The sequence below is a fragment of the Centropristis striata genome, chromosome 19 (genome assembly GCF_030273125.1).
Source record: "Centropristis striata isolate RG_2023a ecotype Rhode Island chromosome 19, C.striata_1.0, whole genome shotgun sequence".
NCBI lineage: Eukaryota > Metazoa > Chordata > Actinopteri > Perciformes > Serranidae > Centropristis > Centropristis striata.
Window position 1 is genome coordinate 11,334,574 of NC_081535.1, and position 23,330 is coordinate 11,357,903.

Sequence of the window (23,330 nt, forward strand, 5' to 3'; positions counted from 1 at the left end):
GCTTTACAGGACCTGGCAACGATGCCGGATGTGACAGAAGGAAAGTTAAGCAGGGCAGAAACTCACTGACCGTGTTGCTCCCACTGAAGGGAATTTAACAATGGAGCCACCCAGCGGCACCACTTTCTCATTGGATGATAATTTATTTCTATTCTTAATGATGCTTTATTTACTCAGGTGTCATTAACGTATGATCTCATTAGTGATGCCCGCAGGCAACAGCACTAAGCAGATTTATGTATCGTGGTTTTAACTGAAGTAAAGAAGTGTCACTCTTCTTTCAGAGCCCTGTGATGCATCTAGATAGGATTTTTTTACTAGATTCCATCTTTTTTAAAGGCAAAGCTATTAATCAGCACATTAATCAAAGATGAGAATAATTGTTAATCGTTTGTTGGCAAAGGCAAAAATGAAAGACACAGAATACAACAACAAAAAGTGGTTTATTAGTAACAATTGATTATCAAAAATGATTTTTATCAAATAACATAAATAAAGACAAGTAACTGATGTCAGACAGTACAGGCTTTCCGGTAAACATTCATCATTAATTCTAAACAAGGGCACGAGCGGTTATTTTTCCGTACGGGTCATCTAAGGCTTTGTAACATTAACTTTATGGCACAGTTCCACACATCACATAAGCACTCGATCCATTATCATGTCCCATTTAATAAAGTAGTAAAACATTCATTCTGCCAGACAACATCAATTCATTGTGCTTGGTTTTTGGAGAACATCCAAAAGTACAAAAAACAAAAACAAACAGTGCCAACATGATTACCTCACCGGTAAACAAGATTTTGCCGTCTCTATCTTGCTCCCAAATTCTGTGTCCAGACTCAGAAACCAACACTATATGGGATCCACGTAGTGTTTCTCCCACTGTCTACACATAAGGTAAGGCTGCAGGCAGGCACGGCAGCACCAGTATGGGCTTCATATGGTGACGCTCACAGGGTGCTATAATGTATAAATGTATGCAAGTGGGTAGAAAGAAAAGAAAAACTTAAAAGTTGCATTGATATTCAAACGCCTGGGCCACACTGCCTACCTCTAACTGTTCATGACGGCCGTCTTACTGACTGTCGCAGCTCTAAGTTTTACATGTTTACCTTTGATAATGGCCATCAGTAACATAAATAATAAAGGCTTTTAGTAACAAATTAATAGGAATGTACAATATATTATGTCTATTGATAAATTACCAGCTGATAGTGAGAAATGTACATTATGCATGTGTCTGTTAATGAAGTTATAGGTGGTAAACTATTGTTTGATGATACAAATGCAAACAGCTTTCATTGACATTGACAGCATCTACACACCATGATACAGAAGGTGGCGGCTAGTTAGCGTTATTGAGTAATACTTTGGCATTTATAGAGCGTTTTGTCTAAAACAGGGGTAAGCAACCTGCATCTTCGGAGCCACATGTGGCTTCTCAGGCCGTCTGCAGAGGCTCCCTGTGGTTCTGACAAAAAAATTATACGATTTTTTTTTTTTATACTTCATTTTTATTTATCATTGGTGTAGGCCCAAAGCAATTTGTATTATATGATTGTAAAATGTGTAGCTTTTATCAGGCATTAAAATTAGGCAATAAAAAAGTTTTTTTTACATTTTGTCAACTACAATGTGCATCATAGCTTATGAAAGTCTGCTGCCTGGCACCTTAAACTCTAAATTTCTCAAACTTAAGTTTTCTCAAACTTTTAGTTTTGAGTTTCCCTACGTAGGCTATCTTTCAATTCCAATCATATTAATAAATGGTCACTACTATTACCATTAGTAATGTTGGAAGGCTAATTTGGACTTCGTAGCCTGTTTTATCTTCATTATAAAGCTCAAAATACGGTTTGTGGCTCCATTCTCACATTTTTTCTCTTTTGTTCGCCAACAATGGCTCCTTTGTTAGTAAAGGTTGCAGAGCCCTGGTCTAAAAACTGTAAGTAAATACGAGACCTGTCAAAGTGCGTATGTAAAGCGTTATGATGTATTCTAATGTTGTTGTTATAGCAGTTAGATTTTGATTCAGGACTGAGATATGGAGTATTATATGATATCATCCATCTTTGCTCACTACATCTTAGCCTTTATTAACATCATGTGTGCATAAATGGCATATTAACTTGACTTTGTTTAAAATCCTACAATGTGAAATTATCAGTGATCATGTTTATATCGGCAATGAGAAGCAGGTAACTGTGGGCTATTGGTATTGGTTGGTGTCTTTGACATATTCTACAGATTTTAGACATTGAAAGTGGAATGAAAGGTGCTGTGTAGCTGGTGTGATGTCAATATGCCAAAGGAACATCTTCACTGAAAATCTCTACATTTGCCACAGCCAGTACACACGTTAGTGGTTCTGTTCACGCTTGCTGTGTGGCTGCTCTGACCTCTTATCATGGGTGTTCATGTAAAAAAAAAAAACACAAAGAAAACCCCTGTGCTGCTCAGGAAGGCAGTGTGGCTCAGGTGTAATAACTCGAGCCTCACGTTGGCTGACTGATATGAGCTTACCGATAAGTAACAAGAAAGTGTAGAACAATCACTATTATTTAGTTTGTCAGTCAGAACAAAGTTAAGTTTGTTTGTTTTTTTCTAAAAAAACAAAAAAAAAACAAAGAAAAAGCTCAACTCATTATATATTTTCACCTTTTTTTTCTGAAATAAATTGAAGGGCTCCTTATCAAGGATGGTTTGTTATGCAGTATTGTTGGGCCTCTGGCGATGAGGCAATTTGGGCAGAAAACAATTAGTAAATCAACAGAAAACAGCAAACATTGATAATTAATTAATATGTTTAAACTATTTATCAAGCATAAATGCCACATGTGTAATAGTTCCAGTTTGTTAAATGTGAGGCTTTGTTGCTCGAATAACTTTATAGTAAACTCCATATCTTTGGGATGAGGACGGTTGGTCAGACAAAAACAGTATAAAGACGTCACCTTGGGCTCTAAGAACATTTTATATCAATCTTTCACAATTTCCTTAACAATAACAACTAATAATAGGCCAATATGATATAAGAAAAAATATTTATGATGACATAATTATTAGCTGCAGCCCTAGTTGTGATTGAGGTTAAGTGAACTCTAAAAATGATAAAGTGCCATACAGAGAGGCGTGTTAAATGGTCTTTATAAGCATTTGTTAGTGTAGTTGTGCATTGCATTTGTGGAGTGATTGTCCAACTTGTGCATAAATCATCTAGGGCTTAGTTTGTATACATTATCATCTTAAATATGAACATAATGATTCACTTTTTTGACTATAATATTACGTCGGCAACAAATATCTGATGGACTTAATTGCAGTTTTTTTCGAAAAAAAAAGAAAAAAAAAAGATCTAAATCAATGTGGGAAAAGGAAGAAGCTAAAACATCTTGACAAGCCAAAAAAAAGTAATGTGTACAACATGTTCCTGTGAAGAATATCCTCCTGCTGTAAATAGCCCTGTGTGTGAGCATAAACTGTACTGAGGCGAGTGAAGCCTCTGAGTTCACCCAATAGATCCACAGTGTCTGCTGCGCAGTCTGTGTCTGATAGATTCAAGGCAGAAAACAGAAGGGCGGTGGGGTGGGCTCTCTTGCCAGCTGAGAGGGGAAAGTAGTGCTTTGAAGTGCAATCATTACTTCCCTCCATGTCCCTGGCACACTGGGTGCGACAAAACTATGCTGACAGCCATGGCCACAGAGCGAGCTGCTTTTTCTGCTCTCTTTTCTGATTCTGAGTAAAGCTTGTTGATGTGGACACAAAAGACAGGTTTTTTGTTCGTTTTTTTGTGTACACTGGAAGAGTGATTGGTTGCTGTTCTTAGCTCCACTGTATTAGGTAGCTCGTACCATCTAATGTGATCCAAAGGAAGTGGTTTTGTCATTAGGGTCGGGGCATTGTCCATTGCTGATCGCTGCCAGTTATTGACTGACTTGAGCCATTGAACCCAACATTGTGAGTTAAAAGTCCCCACCTTTTGTCCACACTAACACTGAGGTGTGTGGGTTTGTGTTGGCATGCATTGCATCCTTAAAAAGTTATTGGTGGTGCACAGATTGATTTTGAGTGTTGAGAGTTCAACTAGAGGTGACTTAATAGGGCTGCTGGCAATTTTCCCAAAATCAAGGTTAACGAAAACCAAAGTAAAAGAGGATTTGTTTAAACTAATTAGAACTTTTCTGAATACACTTATTTTTACAGTCTGTGGAATGTGTGTCTTTCTGGCAAAATTACAATATATATCTTAATATTGGTATTTTCCTTGTTGCTAATTCATGATGTTTTTGATTCTTAAATTATGCCATGACCCTTTCTGGGGGTAGTTACACACCTAGAACAACACCAACACTTGTAAACCCACACTTCCTGTTCACAAGGTTATAGACTGGGGTTGGACGAGGTCTACCTAATGGGCATATGACTATATGATAAATGAAATGAAAACGACTCACCCAAACTACAGGAGCACACTATAGGGTCTATATCCACCACCATTAAGAACCATTGGTGACAAAAGCTTTCTACACTACATGTTTGTGTGATGTGGTCTCCCTCGCGTGTCCTGCGCCTTGGTTGTGCACCTCACCACAAATTAACACTATGCATCCACAACATGCAATGTACACATGAACAGCACGAGCGGTACCCTCTATTTTCATAATGGGCTTCATTTAACGGGTCACATATCATCTACAATGGCGCCGCTATCACTTCTTCTATCGTGTCCTCAGAATTAACAGTATATTTGTTATTTACATCCTGCAAATCCAGTAGTTGCATTACTTCTGCCCTCTCTGGTCTGGCCTTTAGTGAAAACCTCCAGTAACACTCATTGTACACAGGCATGTATGTGAACTATTCTGTTCACAACGCAGCCTGTTGTTTACGCAAACAAGTGGTTAAAGTGTAAATATATCTCAGCCTTAGTCCTATTGGACTCAAACTAAACCCCATGGCACTTACTGACACGGTGCCTTCCAACTACATCCTTGGTTGTGTTTTATGAGCTCTCAGTAGTATGTCGCTTTGGATAAACACGTCTGATCAATGAAAATGTGCCATAAGAACATTGTATTTCTTGAGGTATCTCGCTATGGAGAAAGTTTTGCCCAAGTTTCAGAGATTTCTGCCGCTCAAAAGCACAACTGAGGTGAATTTTAGTATGTAGTGCTTCATTTGAAGAATTTCAAGTAGCCCGAGGAGGTTTAAACTACAGAACTAAACTGCAGTGTTATACTGGTTTCAGATTACCATGGTATAAAATATGAAAATTATAATACCATGTGCATTTTTTTATCTACAGTATTGGGAAAAACTAAAGCAAACAGATGTCACCTGCATGTACACATCTCCTTTCCTCCTGCACTTCCTGTCAAACTTGTCAACTTGAGCCATACTTGCACATGCAGATGGAATTTATTTCTTTCTAATGATTTTCAAGTTTCAATTCAATAAAGTGTTTGTTCAACCAAAGAAATCCTTCTTTTTTACTTCCTTTAAGGGTCTTTGTAACTGATAATAATAATAACAAAAAAATAGTCTAATACAACATACCATGATACTGTGAAAATCTCAGACCGTTGCAACCCAAAAATTAGCACATGGTCAGAAAAATAAACAAGAAATGTGTCAGAAACCGCAGAAACAAATATGTAAAAACGATCTGTGTGTCTAGAAAACAGGAAAAAAACCGAGTCAGCTTAATTACAAACTATCTCAAACTTAGTTCAAGCTCCTTAAATGTGTCTTTTAAATGTAATCAGCCAGGATTTACTGTCTTCGCCTGGTTTCATGTAATATGACAATATTACTGTGCTGTTGTGATTCATGTAAAGCTACAGAAAGTATCTCAATATGAGAAATGATTAGACTTGCAGCTGCTGTCATATAATGGGAATGCATAGGATTAGCAGCTGAGTAAATGTGATGTCTGTTCAGTTTGTTTTTTTCAAAGGGGCCACCCATTTGCCGTGTCGGCAGCACGGCTAACGAGGCCAGTTTACAGAGGGCAAAATGGTATTGGCAGTTGTGCCGACAGTCTCGGGGGCAGGGGACGGGAGTGGTGTGGGACAGACAGGAGGGTAAAAGACAGGCAGGTTAAACGGTGATGACCTGATCGGGCAGAGTTCAGAAACCGGTCTTCACTTTGTGGACTGTTCGGAAGGGCTGTCGGAGACGGAGAGAGACTGGGAGTGGCTGCTGGTGAGTGAGGTAATGCGGCGTGTGCTTCTCGCTTCCAGCTCTTCATCCTGAGAATCAGAATCAAGATTTTGTATTAGTGAAGAGACGAGGAGCTCAAATTATTAATATTCGACACAAGAAAAAGTGGTTAGAAAGGCACAATACACTCCAATGAATGGATCAGTATCAAACAACATAATTACTATGAAAGAGCCTGCTTTCAATCAGTTATTTCAATTAGTTCCATCTCATTTCCTCTTTTTTATAAATCACCCCCCCATCCTTTAACCTACTGCGAAGAAAGCGTGTTCTCTTTGCTCCCAGAGGACAACAGGAATGTCTTCAAAAATGTGAACCTATCCTTTAACAATCTCAAATTTAATCTGATTTGGATCGTTCCTCTTGCTCTCTAACACTCGTGTTTTTTGCTCCTTTTAAATTTGACTAAATTCCTTGTTTTTCACTGCACACCTCTATAGAAACAACTGTGAAATATATTTTGTGCAGTATAACAGATTTATAATGCCTCAAATCATATAATAATTGATGGCATTGCTGCACATGCGAGACATTTTGAACTTACATTTTTACTTTATTTTTACATTTTACTTCGCTCCTCTCAGCTCTGTGCAAAGAACCTGTAGTTCAAAGATTAATTTAATTTTTGTCATGACTGTTGGTCGCAGCCCAGTCATTTATAGATGGACAGTCGGGTCATAATGCACAGCCCTACTGGACAGTGCAGATTTTCATGTTTTTTTACAGTGCAAATTGTTTTATTTTGGACCGAATTTTTTAATTACATGAAGAGTAAAGGAATACATTTTGTGATTTTGCCTTTGTGGGGTTGAGAGGGTTAAACTTCTCTTTGAAAACAGATCTCTTACTTAATGGCCCGGGCTGAACACCTCCAATCCATTTTCACTAATTAGCTTTTAAGTTTGTGTCTCAAGTACTTCAGTAGCAACAGATTTGTTTAAGCAGCTGTTAGTGGTATGAGGATTAACGCTGACGCTTTGTACTAATGACACTTGACCTTGTGCCTCTTATGAAAACTGATTATATCTTAATTGACAGTCTTTGTAAGAACTCCTCATATTTTTCTCGGTTGTTATGTCTCATAATCCTTACAACCTAAATTGGTTAACCTACTCGTCTGCAAAGATAGTTTTACAGGTTTTATCCTCTTTCTTCTCCTAGATGAAACGCTTCTTTTTATAGACAGACAATACAGCTAACCTGCCAGTTAAAACCTGTAATTCCAGTAGACCTGAATCTTTTAAAGACTGGAATCAGCAATTGCTATTTTTTGGTCTTTTGTTATTTAGTCCAAGTTGAATCCACTTATTTCCAACTCAAAGTCATAGCTCTACAACTTTTCCCAGCCCCTGACTCTTAACTGGAACTAAAACATATCATTTTAGTTTAATTAGGTGGCCCTGCAGTGCTTTCCAATTCATTACAGGATATATTTATGGTGTTATTGATCACTTAACGCATGAATTGGCCTGGCTCCAGAGTGAACTTTCATCTTTTTCTGAACAATTGCCAACGGGACGCTTTTGACTTTCCCAAAGTCTAGATTTCACAAAAAGTTATTGTGTCTTAAAGCAATAAAAAACTGTGTTGTGTAAAGGAAAAAAAATATAGAATTCATAACAGTGACTAAAATGCAAGTGCTGTACTTAATAGAACAGAAAGCCCATAGTGTGCACCCTCAGAAGCAGTGGTTCGCACCGTGTCAGCAGTTTCCTCCCCTTCAGTGTGCTCTCCGTAGCGATTGTATAGCTCCATGTCAGACAGAGCGCTCTCCAACGCCTCCTCTTCGTAGTCAGTGTGGTAGTCTGACTCCTCTGATGGAGGGAAGGAGCGGAGGACAGGAAGAAAAGAAGCACATTGTGGGTGAAAAAGTTGGAATCCGTGATGTGTAGAAGAGGTGACAAATGAAAGTGGGTGTGCAGGTGAATGAGTCAGGAAAGCACAACTGTGAGAAGTCAAACAGGGCAGTGTGACGAGTGATGGATGACAAATGGGTTATAAATAGAAAGAAGAGGGAGATTAAGAAGGATGGAGATATCTTGGGAAAACAGCACTGGTTGCTGTTTTCGGTTGCACTTAAAGATTGTTTTAAAATAACATAAAATATGTAAATTATTTCCGTTTGATTGAAAATGCTGGATTTGAAGTACAGTTTAACACACAATTTATTCAGCAACTCATTTCCTCCTCGATGCCACACGGATTCATTTGCAAACAGAGTATGACAGGAGAAAGAAAAGCCCACCCTTAAATAAATAAGAGCGAGCACAGGAAAGACAAACATGGAGGAGAAGCGGTAATAGCTCGCCTTCTCCTAGACACTTTTGTGAACATCTTTTAAGAAAGTATGATTACAGGGGTGAGGCTGAAAGTTAGAGTGTGTCTGTAGTTTTACCGTCCACCAGAGGGGGTTTGACGGGCTCGATGCGGGACACAATTTCTGCCAGGTCAGTAAAGGAAGCATTGGGACACGCCACCACCTGAAAGAAGCACACATTTACATTAGAGAAGTGCTCAAAATAGATTTAGATAACTAATCAATTATGCTTTAGATACGCCAGCTGCCAGCCTTCAACACCTTGTCTGTTAGAACGCTTAATGTATTCCTCCTTACGTACACCTTGTTGATGAAACATAAATAGCAGCCAGCGGCAAGAAGAAGGGATGTGCAGGTGTAGCGCACATTTAAACTGCTGTATTTTGAAAAACAACATTTCAAGACTGACAGCCCCTTCCCCAACCATGCAGTACATGATGTAAAACATAGCAGATTTTTCCCCGATACTGATCTATTTTGCCATTTTCTCTTCTCTTTCAGCCGAGCACATCTTATCTAAATTGGACTGAAGCGATATTTTGCGTGGCGATATTATATCAATTCATGGTCGACAAGTATTGAAATTTAGCATTCTGACACTCAGCATTTCGCCTTTTTTCTTTTTTCCCAGAGGCCGTAGCGGGCTCACTTTTATGAATATACTGTACATACTAGTATCTTATGAAATTAGAAGATGTAAGGAATCTATAGGCACCATGTCAGGATATCGTGTCAGGAAGTTTTCGACATAACGTTGCAAAGGCTTTTTTATTTTTCATTGCAAAAAATTCAGTGCAGTGAAGCTTAAAGTTGAGGAAAGTTTGATAAAATGCTGCAATTGTTGTCATCCATACATCTTTGATATCAGTTCAGTTTGACTCTTATTGTAGAGAAATAAAAAAGAGAATTTTCTCCTATTTGACAAAACAATTCTTGATTGAATTTAATTTTGAGGACACAAAATGCAGTTAAACTGTTTCATATCACAAAATGCTAAAATTCGCAATAATATTGTATCAAGTATTGGGATAAAATCGTATAGTGGGACCTCTGCTGATTCCCCCTTCTTTTATGTATTTTATGGCTAGTTCACACTACACATCAAATCAGATTTTAGTTGCTTTTGTGAGTTGGTAAAAATGTAACCGATTGTGTAAAAGGGCAATATGATTTTGTCTCATATTGATCGCAGGCCCCTGAATTTTTTCTTGACTGAAATCGAACCCCTAATAACTTCAGAATCACTTTATTTGTCCCTTGAAGGGAGATTTGTTTTGCAGCAGGACACACAAGACAAGGTACACAACAATACAAGACAAGATACACAACGATAACATAACATAATAAGACCCAATAAATATCTAATAAAACTTAGTTATAAGTTATAAGTAAAATATAAAACTTATATTTATACTTAAAACTTATACTGTCAATGAAAGGGTTCACCATGGCATTACCTCATTCAGCAGAAGAAAGTGACAACAGACATTTATTTAAATGAAAATCTTTAATATTATCACTTTAACTACTGTATGTTCTATTAACTTAACCCACAATCTCCCTCTTTGGTTTTAAAATCTCTGCCACTCTAATATTTTCTGTTGAACATTACCAAACACATCAGGGTAAGAGATGCATTATTTCCGCTGAGAGTAACATCAGAAAATAGAGACACAATCATGAACTGCATATGTGGAAGAGCTATTGTTTTAAAGAATGAAAATTAGATTCACTTATAAGACGGTTTAAAGCATTACAGTTTTAAAAATCTGTAGCTCCGTCCTTATCTCCACAATTATTCAGGTTCGTTTGTTAGTTTGTTGCTCTGGGGCTAACTCCTTTCACTTTCACTATCCTCTTCATCCTCGTGTTGTTGTTCAGACTCGGGGTGAATATCTCATCTTTCTTCATCATTCTGTCTCCTCCCTTGTTTAGTTGGTCCTTTGTCTTTCTTTGACATTGCTGGGGGACAAATCTGGTGCACGGCAAATCTGTTTCTCTGTACTTTAAGCGCAGACTGATGCATGGTTTTTAATGTTATTGCTTTAACGGCAGTCTAGCCCAAGGTCTAAAACAGGAGGCTGTTGACTATAAAATGCAGCTGACGATGAGGGCAGAAACGATAACAATGAGAGAAAATGTAACCAATATAATATGCCCATGTGGTCCATTAAAAATACAAGCTCTGTAAATGAGATTACAGATACCGAGCAAACTCTTTTTCTCGGCAGATGTGAGGTGTTTATTGATACTTTTTAGTAACGTATATAAGTAAATCATTTCATATTATTTAATTAAAAAATATATAACAGACACTGACTTAACCTCCACTTTTTCCGTAAAAAATAATTATTGACGACTGCTACACTTGCTTTTGTGTTGATTATGAGTATACAGTTTTTGCATGGTTGCAATAATGTTGGCAAAGGTTGTTGTAGATATGCTAGTTTTAATGTAAGGCTTCTTATTGATGGTATATTTAACATTGTCTGGGATCTCAGATCATTTCTAATGAGGATGAAACATCTGTTGTACAGAAACAATTCAGCGTGGATTTGAATGTTCATGAGGAGGGTGTTTATTTCTACTCAAAAGGAATTAAATACTTTATGTTGTTTTTCAAGGCCTGAATGAACTGTTTGCACAGATGGATAGTAATGCAGAGCAATTACTGAGATAATGCGTTTCAGTTTTGCAACCGATTTGCTCACATAGCTCTGTAGTTTTTGAATAGCTTTGATTAAACCAAGTTATTTTGAGTTAGAAATGTCCACTGTCAGCTACTTCACCAACTGAGAAGCATCAGAGTTATGATGAGAATCGATATTTATAAAGCACAAGTAAAATTAGGCTCAAACTCTGGTGTTGCATTACATTGAACTGTCCTCAGAAGGGCCAGTTCATCCTAAAAAAACAACACATACAGTCATAGAAAAAAATATTAGACCACCCTTGTTTTCTTCAGTTTCTTGTTCATTGTAATGCCTGGTACAACTAATGGTACATATGTTTGGATGAATAAAATGATAACAAAAATTCTCCATGGTTTTCTTGATGATGATTTTGGTTATTATCAAGAAAACCATAGAAAATGTCTAGATATCAGCTCTTAAATTAAACTCTTATGAGCTATTTTTGTTGATATCATTATATTTGTCCAAACAATTGTACCTTTAGTTGTACCAGGCATTAAAATGAACAAGAAATTGTACATAAAACACTATGCTATAGTATGTTGACTGGTCAAAAAAAGTGTAAATCTTTAAAATGTCTAAAAATGCTAAATCCGGCCCTTTTAATAGCACTAGATGGCTTGTGATGCTCAAATATCATCCAGAGACCTTGTTGTGAGCAGTTTCATGTAGGAACTATTTTCTTTCTACCGAACTACACCCGCCAATCGTATCACTGCTCATCTACTCATCAATCTAGATTGATAAATAGCACTATAGGTAAGTGACTTTAATACCACCCTGATTCCAAAATAACTTGGAACACTGAGCAAATAAAAACTGAATATAAGTAAATCATTGCATTCGGTTTTTATTTACGTTTTTCACAGCGTCCCAACTTTTTTGGAACCGAGTTGTATAAACTACAGCATTCCTGTGTGTTTCCCCTCCCTCCATCCTTACATTGTTCTTGCTCTGGGTGTTGTGGAACTCCTCCTGGTGTCGGTCTTTCATCATTTTCTCCACCACTCCGCTGCGAATCCAAACGTCAAACACCGTCTTTCCGTGCTGGTATCCCACCTCCTACGTTACACAAAAGCCCACAAATCAATATTATTTTCTCTACCGATGGGAAAAATCATCACAACATACGACAGAATATGTTAATTGTTTTTCAGACTTACAGCAATCTCATCAAACTTGCCAAACTCCAGCGTTCGGTATCTGTCGATCGGAGGTCTGATGTACTCGCAGTAGTCGCTGCTCTTCACGGACTCCAGCTGCCGCACGCAGCACACGTAGGCCAGACGAGTCTGAATCTCTGCCATGTTCAACACCTCAAGTATAGAAAGGAAAAATGAATAAAATTCAAGCTGCAAGCAGCAATTAACGGGCGTGAGCAGAGTGGAGCCGCTGGGGGAGCCGGCCACGCCAGCTCCAGCAATTGTTGAAGGGGCGAGGTAATCAAGGACTCTCGGCTGAGTACGTTGACACCTCATGCAAGTCTCTACAAAGGTTCATTAGTTAGGAAAAGGGGGCGTGGCTAATCAAAAAGGGTGGGACTTTATGAAATATTGTTATGTACAACTGTTCAGTAATGGACCATCATCATGCATGACAAGTTTGAGGCAGATTGGACAATGTATGGTGAAGTTATACAGTCTCGTGTTTTATGCTAAAACGCCATATTTTGCCGCCATGCCACGCCCACACAGTGTGACGGTCTGCAAAGCTTTTAATAACTGTTGATCTCAAAGGCCTTATGATGGTACTGAACAAGTCCGAAGTTGAACCAATTAAATCTGTAGGAGGAGTTTGTTAAAGTATGCACCGTGGAAATGGCGAAAAACGTCTAAAATGCCATTTAGATCCAAGATGGCCAACTTCCTGTTTGTTTTTGGGTATGGCTTCTTGAGACTTTTTGGTGCGTCTTCCCATGATACATGTATGTACCACATTTCGTGCCTCTACGACAAACCTGTTTTAGGGGCTCTAGGGGGCACTCGTAGGTCATTTTGCCACGCCCATTTTTAAAACCAATAAAACACGTACATTTTCGACGGGATTGAATTTTGTCCCAAGTTTGGTGAGTTTTGGAATATGATAATGCCCTCAAAAACGCAAGTTATTTGCCGTTATAATAATAAACGGACCAATTTCAATAGCCTCCTCGCACTGTTAGTGCTCGGGCCCTAAACATCCTCATTGTTATTCATAAAAACATATCCTCGCACAGTATGTTGTCTCTTTATTTTTAATCAAACCATTACCTTTACTTTCTCAGCTAAGGGGTTGAGGCGTTTCCATAGCAGCCACCAGCCTGAGAGCGAGTCGCCGTAATTAGTGAGGTTGGTTTCATCCCGGCTGCCCACATCAATAGCTATCACCACTTTGGCCCCCATGGAGCGCGCCACATCGGCTGGAGGAAACGGAAACAAAGGTGAGACAGCAGAAAAACAGAGGGAGAGTAATCAATCCTACACGGGTGTTAAAATAGTTTTAAAAAAAAGAAGAAAAAAAGACATGATCAAAGCTCCCATTACAAAGTATTAAAACTGAAAAGACTGAGTGCAAAATACCAGGCAGGTTGTTGATGTAGCCTCCGTCCATCAGCAGGTGTCCATCTTTAGGGTCGCAGAGAGGAGGCAGATACCCAGACAGAGACATGCTGGCACGAACGTACCGCCACAGAGAACCTTAAAACAGCAACGGGCAACTCTTATAAGTTTTATGCCAGCGAAGCGATACGTATTTAATTGAAAGCAACCAACCCAAACTGACAATTAAGTAATCAGTGAGACTAATTAAAGGGTCAGTTCATCGACGAGGTCATTATCACTTTTGGTAGGAAAACTATTTTTGACGAAGGATTATTTTAACCTACCATCAGTGTGTACTCTCATGGCAGAGGCAGTGATGTCAGTTGTAATGTTGAAATATGGGATCCAAAGATCCTGCATACACAAAAGGTTACATTTAAACAGATAAATAAGAAAAAACAACATGAAACTTAACCTTGTGATGAAACAAATGATGATTAACATCATTACAATGAGAAACTTTCTCAAAACAATGACTAGGTATCTTAAAATATTGAGCGGCTTCAAAATAATGACTTAATATCACAAAATAAGTCTAAAAAAAATATATTTTCTCTGATCTTTTCTCTGATAATGCCTTTCTCAAAAATGAATTAGTATTAACTCCCACAGTTCAAAACATGTAGCTTAGGTTTAATTGGTGACTCTAAATTACCCGTAGGTGTGTATGAGAGCGTGATTGTCTGTCTCTATGCGTCAGCCCTGTGATAGTGTGGAGACCTGTCCAGGGTGTACCCGCCTCCCGCCCAAAGTCAGCTGGAATCTGCTCCAGCCCCCCGCAACCCGAATGCAAATAAGCGGTTAAGGATAATGAATGAATGAATTAGTATTAAATCTTGACACTGAATTACTTATTTCAAAATAATGGCTTAGTGTGTCAAAAATAATGAAACATCCTCAAAATGAGTTTCTCAAAATAATGAGAATCTTTCTCAAAAGATACCAAGTCCTTATTTTGATAAAGTTTCTTATTATAATGTAGGGGATTTTTTTTTCCAATAAATTGGCAGAAACAGGCTTCCATAGTAAGTTCACATGATTCATTTGCATATCCTGCACCATCACTGTCTTAATCAGCTGAAACCAATTAATTGTTAGGGTTCTGTAGTAAACTCACCTCAATCTGTTTGCTCTTGAAGACATTGCTAATGCTGGAGTTGAAGGAAGCACCGGAGAACATGGAGGTGACGGGGTACGTCAAATCCAGAACCTTCTTGAACCATGATGTCATTTCCTGCAGGGAAAGCCGGAGGAAATAAAGGTCAAATGGCTTCTGCAAGATCTGTTTTCTTCAGTAAATACGTTAAATTAATTTAATGTGACATTAAATGTTATTTTATCTTGCTTTGCCTTCCCCTAGGTGTGTACACATGCTCACTCCTCATAAAAAAGGCACCAACATTTCTACAAAGCAAACTGTCCTGTTCTGACTTTGCTAAGGACAAAGTTTTTATTACAACAGTGGTTCTTTTAATTCAATACTAAAAGGAGTAGCAACCCAGCCAGCTGCTTCTAGAGGGACGGCTCAGGACCAAGGACAGAGCCAGAGGAGGAGGAGGAGGAGGGGCTGGATTCACTGTGAGAAGACGAATCACACCACATGTTCAGCCTGCAGACCTGAGCACTGAGCAGGTGTCATGAGTGTTCACAGGATTAGAAACATGAGGATGAATGTCATATTACGACTAAAAAGGTTCTGATCATTAACTAAATGTGCAACACCAACCCATTACTTCTGATGGTTAATCAGGACAGCGTGGTTAATCATATAAAATGTAGAATGGAGGCCTGAACAGCATTAAAATAAAATAAAAAATGCTGTTATAGTCACCTTCACAAGGACAGACTCACAAGCAGAAAATTGAAACTGCCTGAAAATATTCCTCTCTCCAAACTGGAGCAAGTCGAGGAGGAGCTGTTGAACTCTGCTTCTCTTTCACAAAACAGAATAATGGCTTCTAAATTATCCCACTTGTTTGTCACAATTATTTGGCCTAATTCTAGACAGAATTATTACACATATGCCATCTAGGGAGAAAACACTTGTATTTCATCCCTCCAAGCTCTGCATCCAGTGGATGTTATGCAACACCCTGAAGATATTTCATCAAGGTCATTCACTCTAATTAAATTCAACACCAGCTAAAAACTAGAAAAAACACCTCTCCACCAACCAGTTTACTTCCATGTCTGCTCAGACTCATGTAGTAGATAATGCTTTAAATGTCAATGTTGCTACAAAGAAAGTCACACATCCTACAACGTGGATGATTCTCACACATCTTTAACCCCGCAGCAATGGAGAGCTATACAATGGCTATCTCGCCTTTTATATTCCTGAGTTATGGATGGTGCTGCAGAAAATTGCGATGTCACAGTGAAGCCAAGTTGTGGCCAAAAACATGTTATGTGAGGTCATGGTGACCTTTGAGCACCAGTATCTGATCGTTGAGTCCAAGTGTACGTTTGTGCCAAATTTTAAGAAATTCCCCTAAAGAGATCCTGAGATATTGCAGTCGTGAGAACTGGACAGACACAAGCCAGTGCACAAGCTTAAAAAACTTTGGGAAAAGGTGTCCATGTAGCCTAAAACACAGAACATCCCTGGTTCAAATTAGTCCGGAGACTCAGGGTGTCCCATACCGTATCATCACGATAATACTGGCATCTTTTCTATAAAATACCAAGAAATGCATATCGCCATATTAGCAACATTCCTACTTCTTGACATAGTGATGTCAAATTATTGCATTCAAAGTTATAAGTTAAATTTGAAGTACAAAAGTACCAGCAACAAAATGTACCTCAAGTAACAAAAGTAAAAGTACTCGTTCTGCAGAATGACCCCACTTAGATTGTTTTATATACATTCTATATATATTGTTGGATAACTATTTTTGCTGTCACCAAGGTAACCGCTCATTTTAACTACTTATTATACTTATGTGGTGTATTTTTAAAAATGTAAAACTTTTATTAAGTTAAATCTTGCTAAAAGCAACTAAAGCTGGTAGCTAAATGTCATGAATATTTGCATTTAAAATGTAATGACGTAGAAGTACAAAGATACATAAATGGAAATAAGCAAGTTAAGTAGATGTGCCTCAAAATTGTATTTGAGTAAATGTACTTTGTTACATTCCACCACTGACATCTGCAAAATTATTTTTAATATTTTGTAATATTTCCATTTTGCACTGAAGAGTCAAGAGTAATTTTTTTTTCATTTGGCAACTGTTGAAATTTGCACTTTATACTATATTTTAGATTTATGGTTGATTTTTATTTTGTTCTCGATTTTTACCCGAAACACAAAATCATTTGAAAAAATCATATTTTCTATAAGCCCTGTGATAGTCTGGTGACCTGTCCAGGGTGAACCCCGCCTCTCGCCCAATGTCAGCTGGGATCGGCTCCAGCCCCTCGGGACACCAGTGCGGATAAGCGGAGAAAGATAATGAATGAAGGATATTTTCTATATATCGTCAAGAATATCTTTATTGCAAAAATACTCTGAAATGTTGTGATTTTCTTTTTGGGCCATATCGCCCACCCCTACCAGGGACATTTTTTTGTCATTCTCCATCTTTCTACAATAGTCATTAATAGAAAAGGAAAAAATAACAGTATTGAAAAGGAACTTGAAATCCTGAAAATATTTAAAATCCCTGCCTGATATGAAGCAGAACAAAATATCATTACCATTTGAGTTTACTGCAAGATTAGTTTAAATGTTGTTTCGACTCACCATTGCCCATTCTTTGGCCCTCATCCTCATGCGGCTGTGGCTGCGGTCCTCGGCATATAATGCTCCCATCAGGGAACCGATAGAGGTTCCGCCGATGAGGTCCACTGGGATGCCGGCCTCGCAGAGAGCTCGCATTATCCCCACCTGGGAGCAGCCCCTGAACAGCAGGGTGAAGTAAACATGGAAAGACAGAAAGAAATGTCAATATTTAGCCAAAAAGGCACAGATATACCCAGCCGGCAGAAAAATTAAACCAGAAAGCTCTGTGATTATGGTCTGAGAGGCTCTGACAATTATAAAATCCATTAAGCCCAGAAGAGGGGTCATATATCAAATGTTATATATAAAGGTTCATGTTCATTACAGTCTATTATGGCTTGAACGTTTAAAAAAAACTGTTTGGGGAGACAGACAGTGGGGTGGTTTTACCTTGCCCCTCCTCCTCCCAGGATCAGAGCAATAGCATTGCCCGTGAGCACTCGAGCCAGACGAGAGAAGTCTGAGTGACGGTCTGCTGGCTTCTCAAACACCCGCTGATACAGCTCCAACTGAAAAATGTGGAGAGGAAAGGGTGAGATGGTGAGAGGATAAAGAAGGATTGAACGGATGACAGAAAATATGTAAATGTTGAATAAGAAAGAGAAGATTACAAGAATACAGTAAGTGAGAGGCTCAGAGAACAGCCAGAAGAGGACACATCTGCAAATGAGAAATAAGAGTAAAACACAAAAACACTTTGGCTATATTTGCCATTCCTACCAGTTTGGGCAGGCTCCTCTTAGAGAAGACCCTTCGGGGACAAGAGAGGTGGAGGTGTCTGGAGATCCAGCTTCGCATGTTGAGCCAGTCTACGGTTCCTCTGGGTGGGGGGCCGTCCTCTCTGTGCAACAGCACCAGCTGCTTCTGGGCACGCACTGCACTTCCTTCCAACATACGCTCCAGCTTGAGGGAAGACATCGAGCACAGATGTTTCAGAACATTTTGTTCTCCTCACTTTCTTCACCCATTGGCTTCTCTGTGCAACAATGCACAGTATTTGAGTGCGAGCCCAGAAAAATTGTGCAAAAACTTATGACGACTAGAAACTACACAGTTTTTAAGTAAGCACTGTATCGGCACATGTAAAAGGTATGTGATTGTAATTTCATATTTATATTTGGGAATAATTTCAGATATGTTATCTCATATTCAATAGAACTAAATTATTTATTGGAGAGATTTTTTTGTATTTAATTTTTTCAAAAGCAATTTCCATGCCGTTTTTAAATGTCTTAAAAAAAGGCTAAATAGTCTGAGAGGAAGGTCAAATCTGTTGCTCAATAAACAGGCCCTCTGCTGAAGGCTTAAGCCCTTTACATACTCCACAAGAACAGAGAAATTTGTTCTTGTTCTTGAGAACAAGTTGAAAAAAGTTCTTTCTGGTCAGGACATTTCATACTTCACGGGAAACTCCACAGCAGAACTCCTGGGAAGTCGTCATAGGGCCCTCCTACTGCAGCACACGTCTCATTCAAATTAAAATGTCTGACTAATCAAACAATAGTTCTTGGACACCACACAAGTTCTGCCCAGATGATGTGTCGGCTGCAAGAACAAAATGACATCATTCTGTTCTTGCAGCCTTGGGAGTGAGAACAAGTCCTTAGCCTTAGTGTATGTGCAAGATGAGAGGGCCTGTGTGTGTGTATACCCTGAAAGATAAAATAAACGCAGAGCTATGACTCATTCAGAGTCTAAGCAAATATTGATCCATGTTTCCATTTCTCCCACCATCTCCTGTTAAGCAGGGAAGCATTCCTTACTTTTCGCTGCATCCATTTTTTCCCTTGGAAGGCAATTACCTCCCCTTCATCAGATGGACAGGCACTTCCTTTCTCTCGCACCCCATTTCGCTTTCACAACATCAATCCGCCCCTTTTCTCATTTCTCCAATATGCCCAAGGGTCAGATACCACCTTTCACAGCCAGTGTGACCATTAAGTTGGCTAAACCCCTGGGTATAGCCATGATTCAAGAACATAATGATCAGCACTAACCTTAATGTCAAATCAGCAAGAGACCTGTATGTAGTAATTGGTGTGATGATTTCTCTGAAGGGGAACATCCTAATGATGGTTAGATAATGTATGGCCAGCTGTAATGGTGTGTTCACACCAGATATGAAGCAAATTTTCGCCCTTGCTTGAGTTTGACTGTTGCACGGAGCACTGGAGCACTTCTCGGATCGAAACTAACGACAAGCTTTCCTCAAATTGCGGCTCTCCGGTGAATGACAGTTTCATCATTGGTGTGTCAAAATCACTAAATACATATTGACTGTATGCATGTCACACATTGGGTGAATTAATCTGGTTTACCATGGCGATATGAACCCAAAATAAACCGATTTTGCTGCTGTTAGTTTGAATAAATGGATCAAAAGGATGCTGAAATAAATAAATGATTCAGATTAGGTCTGACCACAAGGCCGCAAGTGAGCAACTAAGAAAAAATAATTTTCTGAATGAGGTTTGGGTCGATCAGCTCTACACTGATTTTAGAAGAAGAAGATTACTTTATTAATCCCACAATGGGGAAATTCAACCTCTGCATTTAACCCATCCTTTTTTACACACAAGTGAACACACCATGCAAGGAGCAGTGGGCAGCACATTACTGCGCCAAGTTGAGTACATGTGATTTTTGGTTATTTGCATTACCTGGCGTGAATTCATAACCCGTTTTTGCATTGATTTTGTATTTGATGACGAATGTTCAGAGCGAAAAATGTGCTTTGTGTGTGGTGACACTAGGGCTGGGCGATATAACGATATAAAAAATATATCTATTTATTTTAAATGTGAAATGGAACTAGACCATTTTTTTTCTTTTATATATAAATGCTGCCCTTACAAGGGTTTTTCATATTTAGTTCTTTTGTAATGTTCGTTATTCTTTTCTCATAAATATTTCATTCAGAAAAGATTGGCCTATTTAATTTCATACGCTATTTTTATTTAAGTGTGCACCTTATTGAGCTTTGATTTTTTTTAAAAAGGTACTCCTGTAATACAGTATTTGTGTTCACTTAAATAGTTTCAATAAAACTACGAGTGACATGTCATATTTGGCTTTGATTTTGACTGAACATTTGCTCTCACTTTGCGACAAAAATATCGGGATATATATCGTATATCGATATTCAGCCTAAATATATCAGGATATGACTTTTGGTCCATATCGCCCAGCCCTAGGTGACACACATTTTTACACTGACCATTAACTAATTTATGCCTTTACTTCAACTCCAGCTTTGCAAGAGGTTAGGATTTTCGGTTCCAGATAACAACCATCCAGTTGGTAAGTCGACGAAGAAATTCATCCTCAACAATGTTTAAGAGAAGTTAAAGGACAAGTCGAGTGCTGTTCTATATTTTTCTCAAAGTCAACAAATCCCATGAAAAGACCAAAACCAACAATGAACTGATCCTACTAACAGTTTATTCCTCTGAACCACAGAGCTCCACAGTGGTACTATAACGATTACGATGAACATGGGTATTGTAGTTTATTAGGGCCTCGGGACAATCGCACCGAGCACTACTGTTATACTGTGGATTTTTTCTTATTCCTCTTCCGGACGCATTTCGTCCCGCTACTAGTCCTACAACTTGAAGAGTTGCAGGACAAATTATATATCAAAACGTGCGGTTTGATCGGGATCGGTGTGCTATTACTTTTCTCTACAGAATACGAATTTTTCGCGACATAAGTCGTGAAAAACTGCCCAAAATTTTGCATTGAAATGAATGGGACGGCCGAAAGAAAATGAGCGAAAAAGAACAATTGGAGATTTTAAACGTCTACTCCTCCAGCATAATTTCACCGAGAGACTCCATTTAAACTTTAAACAGTAGACACAAGTCTTGTGTTTCGGTGTATTAATCCACGTTTCGATAGGTCATATAGTTTTTAATCAATCCAATCCAATCCAATCAATTCAATGACCATGATCATTTTTGGAGAAATTCTGAGATTATAATGGGTGTGTATTGCACGGAATGTTCGTGTCACAGTGTGTGACATCATCACCAGAGTGTAGAGGGAGAGAAAAAATTGTCAAAAAATAAATTTGAAAACTGCGCTCCAGGCCGCAAATTCCACTCTACAGAAATCATTTTTACATAGAAACGTAGGAAAATTTGTCTTCTCACTCACAATCCTCTGGTAAAGCTGTCAGAGTTATAGTTTGGGCGTACAACGCATAGATGTGCCATCAACACGCATCAACAGCCTCATTGGCTCCCATATTAAAAACGCAGGAAGATTTCTGAAAAAAAAGTTTTTTTAGATCACTCTAACAAAGCTATTTTTTCCATTTTTCTTTAAAAAAAAACATATGTAGACGTTCAGGAAGAACTCAGGACACTCAAAGTGAAGTCGGATCAATGATAGGTATTATGGTTTTGCCAAAAATGCTTTCTGTTCGAGGACAGAAATTGCAGTCTGTCCACCTCTGCTTTCACTGGAACAGGTGTCAGTTAATTCTGTTGATTGCTTTGATCTGATTGCCTTTGATCTTTGATGTGATTACAGTTACAGATACACACACACACACATGCACGTAAACGCGCACACTCCTCACACATGCATACATGCTTCAAAAACACACGCACACACAGACACACAGGTAACTTTATGTGATTTTAATTACACATACACACACACGTAACTTTATGCGATTTTCGCTACACATACACACACACAGGTAACTTTATGCGATTTTCGCTACACATACACACACACAGGTAACTTTATGTGATTTTCGCTACACACACACAGGTAACTTTATGTGATTTTCGCTACACACACACGTAACTTTATGCGATTTTCGCTACACACACACGTAACTTTATGCGATTTTCGCTACACATACACACACACAGGTAACTTTATGCGATTTTCGCTACACATACACACACACAGGTAACTTTATGCGATTTTCGCTACACATACACACACACAGGTAACTTTATGCGATTTTCGCTACACACACACGTAACTTTATGCGATTTTCGCTACACATACACACACACACAGGTAACTTTATGCGATTTTCGCTACACATACACACACACAGGTAACTTTATGCGATTTTCGCTACACACACACGTAACTTTATGCGATTTTCGCCACACACACACACACACACACACACACACACACACACACACACACACACACACACACACACACACACACACACACACACACACACACACACACACACACACACACACACACACACACACACACACACACACACACTTTGAGGTTAAAGTGTCATCATAGTGTACACAGACCGGCAGTAGCCCCCGTGGCCCTTTCAGAATTTCCCCAGAGGAAACTTTCTAGTTTTAAATCAATTCCACATACACCATCCTGCTTCAATTAATATTAACTACCTCATCAAAATCCGCCACTAAAAATTGTCAATACCAGATATGATAATTACTCATGGTTTAGTAATGTCGTTCCCAACTGGTTTATGAAATAAATGAAAGTCCTGCAAACCCACACAGATGTTTTCTTTCAGTCACTCTGGCTGGTTAGCCCTTGAGTGATGTGGAGGATGGAAGGAGCTATGCAAGGAATTATCTTACATGTCAAATACACAATGCAAAAATAAGAATAATAACTGAGTGGTCTTGCCTTTATAGACAGAACGAAACCAACATAAGGGTGAGGGCGATGTCAGGTACAGACCCAAACTGTCCTGAGAAGAGGTC

General features: G+C 38.6%; 1 protein-coding gene across 1 annotated transcript in view; it reads right to left on the reverse strand.

Moving 5' to 3' along the window:
- Nucleotides 1-424: 424 nt before the first annotated feature.
- The window catches only part of pnpla7a (patatin-like phospholipase domain containing 7a), a 42,331-nt gene continuing 19,425 nt past the window's right edge, over nucleotides 425-23,330 (reverse strand). The window contains exons 25-36 of the mRNA XM_059358652.1: nucleotides 18,322-18,504; nucleotides 17,992-18,110; nucleotides 17,563-17,719; nucleotides 14,932-15,048; nucleotides 14,099-14,168; nucleotides 13,794-13,910; nucleotides 13,485-13,633; nucleotides 12,399-12,551; nucleotides 12,178-12,297; nucleotides 8,621-8,705; nucleotides 7,924-8,039; nucleotides 425-6,254 (exon numbers count right to left, since the gene is read on the reverse strand). Coding sequence (XP_059214635.1) covers nucleotides 6,147-6,254; nucleotides 7,924-8,039; nucleotides 8,621-8,705; nucleotides 12,178-12,297; nucleotides 12,399-12,551; nucleotides 13,485-13,633; nucleotides 13,794-13,910; nucleotides 14,099-14,168; nucleotides 14,932-15,048; nucleotides 17,563-17,719; nucleotides 17,992-18,110; nucleotides 18,322-18,504 — 1,494 coding nt within the window. The 3' untranslated portion in view covers nucleotides 425-6,146. The remainder of the gene's footprint in view (nucleotides 6,255-7,923; nucleotides 8,040-8,620; nucleotides 8,706-12,177; nucleotides 12,298-12,398; nucleotides 12,552-13,484; nucleotides 13,634-13,793; nucleotides 13,911-14,098; nucleotides 14,169-14,931; nucleotides 15,049-17,562; nucleotides 17,720-17,991; nucleotides 18,111-18,321; nucleotides 18,505-23,330) is intronic.